The 10,623-nt window shown below is 41.9% G+C and overlaps 1 protein-coding gene across 2 annotated transcripts in view; it reads right to left on the reverse strand.

Annotated features, from left to right (window-relative positions):
• The window catches only part of LOC133416681 (uncharacterized), a 24,313-nt gene extending 15,504 nt beyond the window's left edge, over positions 1-8,809 (reverse strand). The window contains exons 1-6 of one of the 2 annotated variants that reach the window (XM_061703688.1): positions 7,206-7,470; positions 7,010-7,078; positions 5,355-6,736; positions 1,655-4,955; positions 1,355-1,531; positions 640-678 (exon numbers count right to left, since the gene is read on the reverse strand). In XM_061703688.1, coding sequence (XP_061559672.1) covers positions 640-678; positions 1,355-1,531; positions 1,655-4,955; positions 5,355-6,736; positions 7,010-7,057 — 4,947 coding nt within the window. In that variant the 5' untranslated portion in view covers positions 7,058-7,078; positions 7,206-7,470. Of the gene's footprint in view, positions 1-639; positions 679-1,354; positions 1,532-1,654; positions 4,956-5,354; positions 6,737-7,009; positions 7,079-7,205; positions 7,471-8,570 lie in introns of those variants that run through there. The other variant, XM_061703689.1, reaches the window with a different exon arrangement.
• Positions 8,810-10,623: the final 1,814 nt, after the last annotated feature.

Here is a 10,623-nt window from a genome sequence, read left to right on the forward strand (position 1 = left end):
AGTGTAGGTTTGGTGTCAAAAACATTTTACAGTCGACTTGTCTCTTCACAAACAAAGCAAACAAATCTTATCACAGTCATCATCCATGTTTGATTTGAGTATTTTGAGCTTGGACCTCATATGCAAAGTAGCGACATTTCCAACTTCCCAGCAGTTTCAAATGCAGCACGAAAGCTCATTCTGTTCTAATGCCACAGCCTGCACAAGTTAGCAATGACTAAATTAAGTAACAAAAACCCACAGAGTTCAGACTTCCACACCAACTTCACCAAACCTAGAATTTGTCATTTGCTAGGTTGATATATCAACAAGTGTACCGGGAAAGCTGCAAAAAAAAAAAAGTAAAAATCCTCACCAATGAAAACATAACCTTTCTGGCAGACATAAATAAATATGTGGCCAAAATAGTTTCACTTAATTTGTAATCAAGTATCTCATGTTCATCAGTGCACTGGCAGACCTGATTTTCATGACAGTAATCACATCCAGCTTTGCAGCAAAATGTTCTTTTGAATGTATTTATACCCCCTAGTACAACATATCAAAAGCAGATGTTTTCACTTCACAGCAAGTCAGTCTTTCCAGAGTTCCCTCCAATCTCAGTACAGTTGCATGTGGACAGCGTTGCAAGTACTGTACCTTTCCAGGTCTCTTATGAAATCCCTTTGCAGTCCTCGCCTAGGAGGCAAAAGCACAAAGGTATTAACATGACACAGTGTGTGGAGAATGACAAATATCTGCGAGAGAGGCCGGTCTGCATTTCTTTGTGCCACATTGATTGTCCTAACCTTTTCATTCTACTGCCCGGGACACGTGGGTTTACTTTAGTTTGTTTATGGATTAGTTTCAGTTGACTCAGTTTAGGTGACTTCTGTGAAACTGAATTACAACGTATAATCATAAAAGTCAGTGTTGACGAGGTGAATAAGTGGTTAAAGTATAGCAATCTGAAGGGGAAATTCTACGCTTGTGCTTGGTGAAAGCAATATGTTGACAAGGCCTTTATGACATTTAACGGGGTTGTTCACATTATCACACAGATCTTGAAATGCTAATTATTGTGAGCTGTAGGCAACTGCACAGTGTCTTCTTTGTCAATACCCAAAAGGCATCCCCCTGGACAAAAGATCCGCTGTTTGTGTAAATAGAGAAGCTTACGTTGCAACTAATGATGACTCTTGACACAAGAACTAAATGATGAAATGGTGTAACTTGGCATTGTACAAATTGTAATTGCCTTAATGCTCATCTTACAGTGTCACGTGAAACAAAACAAATGCATGTACCCAGATTTCCTCTAAAATGTCAATGATTTAGTGCTTCACAAAAAAGATGGCGTGTGTGGCATACTTACATGATTAGTATGCATCCTCTGAGTCAGAGGCTGATTAAACTCTGAATGTGCTGGGCAAATTTGAAGTGAATTTCCATTTCCAAAAGATGAAGGCACAGTATTAGGGAGGTTCAAACTTGGTTTTACAATCAGATCGGCTTCAGGAACAGAAGTTGGAGTTGACATTTTTGCAGTAACCTAATGAATAAACAACAGTCACTATTCCAAACATTTTGTTGTCTATAATGAACCTTCAAATGTTTTATGTGGAGAACGCCATTAATTCTTCACATTAATTTAAAATAGCATCGAAAAACGAACCTCCGCTTTCATTTCCGGCTGTCCCTGCGTGTTCTGCCCGATTTTTGCCGGTTCCCGAGGGAGGTACTTCTCTAAATAGTCAGGCAGCTTGATGTCATTAAAGGAGGGAAATGGAGGCCCTGAGTCACTGACCACAGCCTCTGTAGGCTGGATTTGGTCTCTCCATTGCGTGGTAAAATTTTCAGCAAATGAACTGGTGGCAGTCGGAATAGGCGAGGTTGGCTCTGATGAACTGACTTGGGGCGATATATCCTTAGAGTTGGTAATTTCTGTCAGTGCCTGAACCCCATTTCTTCCCCCCCTGGCGCTGGGGGTGGTGAGACTGCTAAGTACGCAGCTTCCCTCTAAGCGAGACTTCACAATAATATGATCATCTTTCTCCTCCTTGCTGCCCTCCTCATCTTTCTTAGGGGTCTTGTCTTTTAGATGAGACGAACAATCCAGACTACTGATCAAAAGACACCTATTCACTATACTTACCCTAGTAGGCTTAGCACCACTTTTGGTTTCTGGGTTTTGAAGTTTAGCTAATAAGCTTGGGCTTGTGTCAAAGGACCGATTTTTCTTCCTCAGGCCAAATTTAAACTCCTCTGGGTCGAACGTCTTCTCAAAGTGGTCTTCCTTGATGGCTGGCATTGCAAATAGGGGCTGAGGTGGCCGGAGTGGGTTGTGTTTACGAGGTGGTAGGGAAAAGGGAGCACAAAGCTTCTGGATCTTCTCAATAAAATTTTCATCATCTAGATCGTCATTGTCCAGAAGATTGCTCTCACTGACAGAAGCACTCAGCTTGGGCCCAGGGAGTTTAAGTCTCTGTTTCGGAAAGTCCACATCAAGCCAACTTGATGGAGCATCCTGTTGAAATGAAGAATCATCTCTGCTTAGTCCTCGTGGAGAATGCAGCCTCTTAGGGGATGAGTGCTGGACTGAGTCTGAGTTCATCTTTTTAGCCTTTGGGGAAGTTGATTCTTTAGTGGTCGGACTCTGCTTGTTACTGACTGGTTCATTTTTAACTGTGTCCAATTGTGAAGGAAGCTCACTGTTAACACTGGGGGGAAGCTCAATAATCCTTGACGAATCAATCCCTTTCTTGTCTGTCTTCTCTTTAACAATAACTGTGGTGGTAGAAAGGGTGCTGCAAGAAGAGCTCTGTGGTTTTTTGTCTGAGCCCTTTAATGAAGTCAGATCACTTGTGCTCACTGTATTATTTAGTTCCTCAAACTGCAGGTGACTTGGTTTTGTTATAGGGTCTTTAACATCCGCTGTCTCTAAGTTTGCTTTTGAGCTTTGAGTCTCATTGTCCTGACTTTTCTCCTCATTGTTTTGAACATAAATACGAGGAGACTCTTTAACTGTTACCATATTGTCTGTCCGCGCACTTATCAGCACAGGGGGGTCATGAGAGACTCGTGCAGTCTCTTGCTCAGGCTTTGCACTGACAAATTCAGCACCACTGCCTTCATGTTTGTTTGAGGGCTTACCAAGAGACCCCTCAAGTTTTTCCACGGGTGCTAAATCAGGTTGTGGTTCTGTTATAGTCAATGGTAGCTTATGTTCTATTTTGACCTCATCTAAAGATTCGGTTGGCATCTCAGACACACGTGTCGCTGTTTCTTCCTTGGAAAACTCTTGAACATTCCTTTTTCCAGTCTCCTGAGGGACAACAGTAACCTTAGCCATCGCTGGATTTGTAGCAATTGTTTGATTGACAGTTAGTGTTGAAGTAGGGAGGTTTGAGATTTCTTGAGTATTATCTAACTCTGCTTTATTAGCATCTTCAAAAGGCCTTGTTTCCTCTTTTCTCTTGGTCTGATTTTTCTGATTATCCATTGCAGCACTTTGCGCTATCCCTGAATTTTCTTGTTTACTCTGCAAAATTGTGTTTTTCATTTGAGTTTGTGTTGTGTCTGAATGGATACACCTTTCTGGGGTTTGTTTGTCTTTTTCCTCAGTCAGGTTGTTATTGTTACCCTGTGGGCTTTCTAATTTAGCACCATCTTTAGTCTCACTCCGACTTGTTGGCTTTGGGCCCATGTTTCGGTGTGGCTGTGCATATTCGGTGTCTTTTTTACCAGGCCAGGTTGATTGTGGTCTTTTTGTTGGTAAACGCTGCATTGGTGCTTCCATGTCTAATTTTGGACATTTAGCAGGTGGGTCCTGCATCACTGGGGGAGGCTGCTCAATATGCTGTGCAACTGACTGTGAGAGGGAAAACGATTTGTCCTCGGCAGAATTTTTGATCTCCAGTTTGGGTGACAGAAATCCTCTCTCTGCCTTTTCCTCCTTTTGGGCTGAACTAACGCAAACCTTGTCAATAGGTTTCTTTGTTCTCCTGTTAGAAGCAGCAGTATCAGGTTCATCTTTGTTGACGGATATTGGTTCAGGTAATGCCTCCACTCTGTTGATGAGTTTATCAATGTCTTGACGTCTCCTCATCATAAACTGTGTATCGGAAATGTCAGATTCTTTTATAAATGTACGTTTATTGGATAAAATTTTGTCTACTTCATCAGGTGGTAGAAAAACTGCATCATCAACCTGTGTCTTTACAGAAGTGGCCTCTGGCTTACTTGAAATTGGGTCGCGTTCCCGATTTTCGCTAACTGGACTGATTGCCTCCTTGCTTTTTCTTCGCTTAGAGCGAAACCCTGATCTGCTAGGGGCTTTGGACCGTGGACTTATATTATTGGTCACCTCTGCGTTATCACCTGTACCTTTCGTTGTAACACTTGATTCTACACTGTTAGATTTCATACCCTGATCTGCTGCCTTTGAGGTCTGTGTCCCATGTTGTTCTAGAGGTGTTGAACCTTTCAACTCCACAGCAGTCGTATCCTGTCCATCTGGTTTTAGTTTTATCCCTGTCATTGCTTTAGTATCCAGTTTACCTTGACTGTCGGGTTTTGATGACTTTGATGCAGTGGTTGCCACAGATCTGGTGGATTTTGTTGTAATTCCTGTCTTGGGTGACATTTGAGGCAGCATTGATCTAGGAAATTTCTTTGAATCCACTGTAAAGTTCCTTGCTCTCTCTTTAACTGTCACTGTCATCTCATTTTGGAGCTGTGCAGGGCTGGAACCCACAGTGGCATATCGCTCAGCTGATTTTGACCTCTGTGTGGATGACAAAAATTCAGCTTCGAACTTCCCAGTAGTATTCCTAGTAGGAGAGACATCAACGCTCCTAGGATTTTGGAAGGTTCTTTTGAGGCCCGCCACACCTCCCTGGCGCTCAAATAAGTTGATCTTATCTGCAATTCGGCCAACGACTGGCTTCTCCTCTGGTTTCTTTAGGTCTTGCTGCCTGCGTATGATAATAAAATTCACATTTTAACAGAAAACATGCACATTTCAGAGTTTAGAAACATTTAAAATTGAAATTTTGACAAAAATATATGCAATGTTTTGACAGTGACTTTGCGTGTCGAAAGCATTTGTTCTTCGTGTACAGCACTTGGTTTCAGCTGTGGGTTTTTTTTCCAAGTGCTCTACAAATAAAGTTGAGTAGAGTTGAGTGCTTTTCAACACAATGTTATGTTAGAAAACTGAGTAGGTTAAATTGTTTCCACACCCATAGTATACCGTATAACATATATTCCCTGTAAAGAATATTTAAATCACGGTCAAGCTTTTTTTTTATTATGTAAATGTAATGAGTCATTGTTTAGTTTTACATTTTTGACCAGTTGAATTAAAAACTTACCTTGCATCAGTTTGTGTTTTGGGCTCTTCCTTGGCTTCATTTTTGTCTTGGTCCGGTGCCAACGTAAATTCCAGGTCCACTTCTGCTATACTTTTTTCAGCGTTTAAAGGCACATTTTTTTGAAAAAGTTTCACTTCACTCCGAGAAACCTTAATACTTCTCCGTTTGGACTCTGGGGTCTCTGTCTTCCTCTCCACTTTGTAAAAACTGTTTTCGGACTCCATGCCTGCACTGCCATCAACGACGCATGTAAAACGGGTTTCAGTGACTGCTCTTGAGCCCAGGAATTCGTCTGAATACTTGGGACAGGAAGACTCATTTTCTCCACCTCCAGGTGAGGCCAGTGAGGTGAGGCTGTGCTTGGAGGAGGAGTCTGAATGCTGCTCTTCACCATGACTCAGTGGACTTTCACCCTGTGGGCTGGTCGTTGAGCTGTCAGATGAAGGGAATCCTTCTCGACCAGATTGGACATTGGGAAGTATTTTTCCCTGAGAGCTGCATGCTCCGTCTCCCTGAGAGTTCTTCCTTGCTTTCTTCTTAGCAGAGTTTTTACGGCCCATGTTGCCAGCCTCTGTTTGTGCTTTGTCTAGTTCAAGCTCCAACTGCCAGTCTTTGTGTAATTTCTGTGACACTCCCTCCTGTGGTACAACCACAGGGTTCAAATTTTCACTTGTGTTTTTGTCTGCTCTTGAACTTGAGCTCTGTGACAACTCTAAACTGGGCGACTTTGGTGATTTCAACTTTGATAAGACTGGTAGTTTTTTCTCAATCGTGGTGCGGATCACTTCCTGTCCTGTCAATGTGTCTTTCCCACAGTGAGTCACACTGGTCTCCTCCAGGTACACACGGAGCCTCCTTCCTGCCTGGGCCTGTGCTGGTTTCTGTGCCAAAGGCTGGGTGTTATCCCAGTCAGAGTTCCATACCACACCCTGCTCAGAGGAGGAGGCGGCGGAGAGATCCGTCAGATGACTGTCAGAATTCCCGCTCACCGAAGTACAATGACTGCCCTCCTCGGCCTGCCCTATTCGCTTCTTTTTGCTGAGTAAAAACTCCTCCTCTTTGGGAGGAGTATCTCTGTTGCTTACAACAGAGCCTTCTCTGTGGGCAGACTGTGCGGTGTCCACTTCTTCAAACCGGAAAATGTCTCTTGAGGGACCCAGTGGATTGGGATCGGAGCTTTGTTCCTTCTCCTCCTGCTTGGGTTTCCTTGTCTCGGCTTGTGTAGATTCCACACAATGCTTTCCCTCCGAGTTGACTGCCTGATCGCAGGTGGGGGATGAATTTTCACTGGGACTTTTGGGACTCCTTCCCCTCCATGGAGAGAGCCAGCTCCCGATTCGGCCCAAGACCCCAGGACTCTGCTGTTCCTCTGAGTTCTCAGACTATGGCAAAGAAGACAAATGACTCACTTAAATAGCATTGGAACACAATATTGTAAAAAAATGAAATAAAATAGAAAAACATGCACTTTTTTGACTTATTTGGAAAGAGCATGTAGCGCATACAGTATCAGATGCATTGTCTATGCAAAATTGAAAGAGATGCAAGTTTAGGAGATTTTATTTTTTCTGTCCAGAGACCATTTTTTTTAGTATGGCCATGCATCTCTCGGCATAGAAAGTGCATGCAGGAGAGCATATAACCTGTAAGCTTACCGTTGTAAATACCATATCATTCAGACTCTTTATGTAGGTTGTGAACATTTTGGTTTAGAAAATACACTCCTACAGACCATAAAACAAAGACATAACAATAGAAGTGATAAAAGAGCAGAAAATAATCCCAAACAGGATATTTAGCCAGAGCAAAGTGACAGGTCAATCCATAACTTTGTATCCAAGAGCAACTCACCCTTTATTAAACTTCAGTTGTAAACTTTTCCTTCCTCAAGCAACAGATTAGCTGCTGCCAGCGTGTGGAGGCCATGTTTTGTACACTGATGCATAACTGACCGATGAACGTGTCGCATTTTAGTCCATCTGCGAAAGACCCATCCACAACTGTACAAGAACGCCAGAGTGTGGCATGTGAGAAATGCACTGCTGCTGGAAGTTCTGCCCCCTTCCAGCTCATGCAGTTGTGTGGCTACGTGATGCCTTCAATGCGCCTTGTCCCAACGGCTTCCGCAAATCAAACCAGTCAGGTAGCAAACATCATTTTTTATACCCAATCAGCTAGTGAATCACAGTCTCGGCTTATCATTAAGAGTCTAGCGAGGTATGTTTATGTTGAGGAGACAACCACTCTCACTCACACAGAAGTTATCAAGGTACATCAAGATCCTACTTTTGAGGTTGATGCTTGTTTTGTTGTTGTTGTTTGTTTAAGGTACATCTTTTAAAAGATTAATCAATGCTGTATTTTCAATGAAAACTGAATTTTATTTAAACCCATTTGGCCTTGGACATTATTATTGTCATTTATTCAGTTGGTGTGAAGTGAGCCCCGTGGTGTGGTTGTATGACGAACATTTCTGTAATGCCGACTGCAGGGGGGCGAGGGGGGGAGTATTACAACTGTAAATATTGTGACTGAAATGTTCACGTGCTGTATTGTTTATACAAACACAATAATATACATTTGTAACAAAGCCCCCACCCCCCCACCCAGAAATGTTCCTGTGGTGCCACAGGAACATTTCTTCTTCTGTTACTTGTTGGACTATGTTTATAAAAACAATAAATTCCGATTTTTCTTCCGAGCATTTGAAGGCTGCAAGAGGCAGAAGTATTTTTTTTTCTTTTACTTTTTCCAATGGAGGAAATGACGCGGCGGGCTGCAGTTTTCCCCTAATGTTGCTCGCTCTTGTTTCATTTAGCGGTTTGACTAGCGGTTTGACTCCGTCTTTTGGACCAGCACATTTTTAACCCCTTCACCGCCGACCACATCTGCTAATGAAACAAACAAAAGCGATTACGGCTTGGGTGTCGGTTTAATGCAATGCAAGTTTTTATTATGATTTTTTTTTTAACGAGTCTGACAGCCTGAAGAGGTTCTGTTAATTATTATTGCACGCCGAGTCGCGTTTACAGTTGAAACATTTGCACAGCTCAGCTTTGGCGACACTGTAAAACAACCGCGATAAGATGGGTTATTCAAGTTGTAAAAAAAAAAAAAGTTGTTACTTAAACGGGGAAGGCGTACGTGCAAAAACAAATATTTCTTGCGCAACCTCCAAAGTCCAACCTCGCCAAGTTGATTCCCTTCCAAACTTACCATGATCACAGTGGTCTCCAGCGAATGCCCCTCATGGGCTAAATAAACTCTTGCGTCTCCCTGGTTCCCTCAGTGCTCGATGAATATTTAAGCGGCGTCAAGCTCTGGCTGACCGTCACTCGTCGATCTATCATGTGGAGCGTGTATATATATATATATATATTCTTTTTTTTTTTTTTTTTTTTTTTTTAAGAGGGGTGTTACTTGATTTCCGCGGTAATGAGGGAGCGCAGCTGCCGATGGAATCTGGCCGGCCCAGCTCTCGCACCCTCGGGGCGTCTGATCATGGAGCACACACAAACACGCACACACAAAGTTTGTTGTGCCACTATGAAAGGACGTAACTAGTTTTCTTCTTTATTTTTTTTATTTATTTACTTATTTATTTTTAACTTCATGTCATATGTTCTTCCTGGAAAAAAAATAATAAAGACGAGATACCAAACGTCGTCTTCACAGCATTAAAAAAATACAAATAAAAAAGAAATGTCTCCCCCTGCAGGAGTGATGGTTGAGGCTGGCTCTACTACAAAACAAACAAACAAACAAACGAACAAAAACGTTAGGGTGGAATTTCAGGATGAACGTCAAATGCACTACAACTTTTACAGGACAGGTGAAATTATTTTGACCTTTTCTAAACGTTTGCACATGTCCCACTGTTCAGTGTTTCAGTAGTTTTTGCACAACTTGCTGGTCTCGAACAAGGACGGTTGTGTAAAAAGTACTGAAACACTGAACAGTCAGACATGTGCATTCAAAAGTTTAGAGAAGGTCAAATTAAGTTGACCTTTAAAGGTTGTATTGCGTTTTCGGGATATACTGAAGTTTCACCTGAAATGGAGTGATACCGATATTTGCAAACTTGTTCCTTTTGAGGGGGGTTTCTAATATTTTGCCCCACTCATATAGCTAATGGAGGTCAACAAAATGCAAATTGTCCCGAAATGGAAAACGGATGGATGATAGTGCCCAGTGATCGATTGCTGACCAGTCCGAGGCGTAGCCCGCCTCTCTCCTAAAGTCAGCCGGGATAGGCTCCAGCTCACCTGCGACTCTAATGAGGACAAAGCGCTATATAGAAAATTGATGGACTGGCAAATGAAAAAAAAAAAGCAAAGCAAAAACTATTTGGCAAAATTCCAATAACATATTCAAAACAAATGTACATTTTATAACCAAATTGACAGCGCAGCGCTTTGCAAATGTTCAATATTTGCGCCACCTTGACACACTTTTTCCCCTTTTTCCCTTTTTCACAACCATGTGCGAATCAGTTTTCCAGTTGTTGAATTTCCTTTCAAAAATCACCCCGCACATTCTTGTTATAGACTGTGTTTGAGCATGTTCTAACACCCAAAATAACTTTTTGTTGCCAGTGAATCACTCCTCACATTGCGGGGTGGAACTAAAACAAACTAACGCTCAACTGAAACTTAACAAGCGATAATTGGCAATGTTATTAATCAGACTACCAAACCCCCTCTCAGTGGGGTGCATTGTAGCTACACTTAATGAGGACAAGCGATCGATGGACCTCAGGAGTAACTTTAAGTAACAAAAGTGAATCTTTAAAAAAAAAACGTAATCCAAATAATAAAGAATATTAGGGTCCATCCTTATAGATCAACAATGAGGAACCTTATACGGCCCACGGGCTGCGAGTTTCCCACCCCTGCTTTAAACGCATGCATGGCCTGATTCTCATGTTTGTCTCTCATGGCTTATTCATATCCACCCGACACCTGACTCATTGTACGCCAAATTAAACATTAAAATGCTTCTCTCTTGCACTAAAGTTTATTTTTTATTTTTTATTTTTTTTTATAAATGTTCCCCTTACAAAATACTTAAATCAGGACCTAGAGGTAATGGTACACCCAGTTTGTATTTGTTACGCATCACTGCATAATGGTTTTGACCAACTTGTCGAGAGCAGGGGGAGACAATGGGAAACAATTTTTTTTTTTAACGTTGCAGCTAAGTTTGGGAGTTCAGAGTTCATTAATCGATTTGTTTCGAGTCCTGTAAATTTTGCTGACTCGATAATTTA

This window comes from Phycodurus eques, chromosome 18 (genome assembly GCF_024500275.1).
Source record: "Phycodurus eques isolate BA_2022a chromosome 18, UOR_Pequ_1.1, whole genome shotgun sequence".
Classification (NCBI taxonomy): Eukaryota; Metazoa; Chordata; class Actinopteri; order Syngnathiformes; family Syngnathidae; genus Phycodurus; species Phycodurus eques.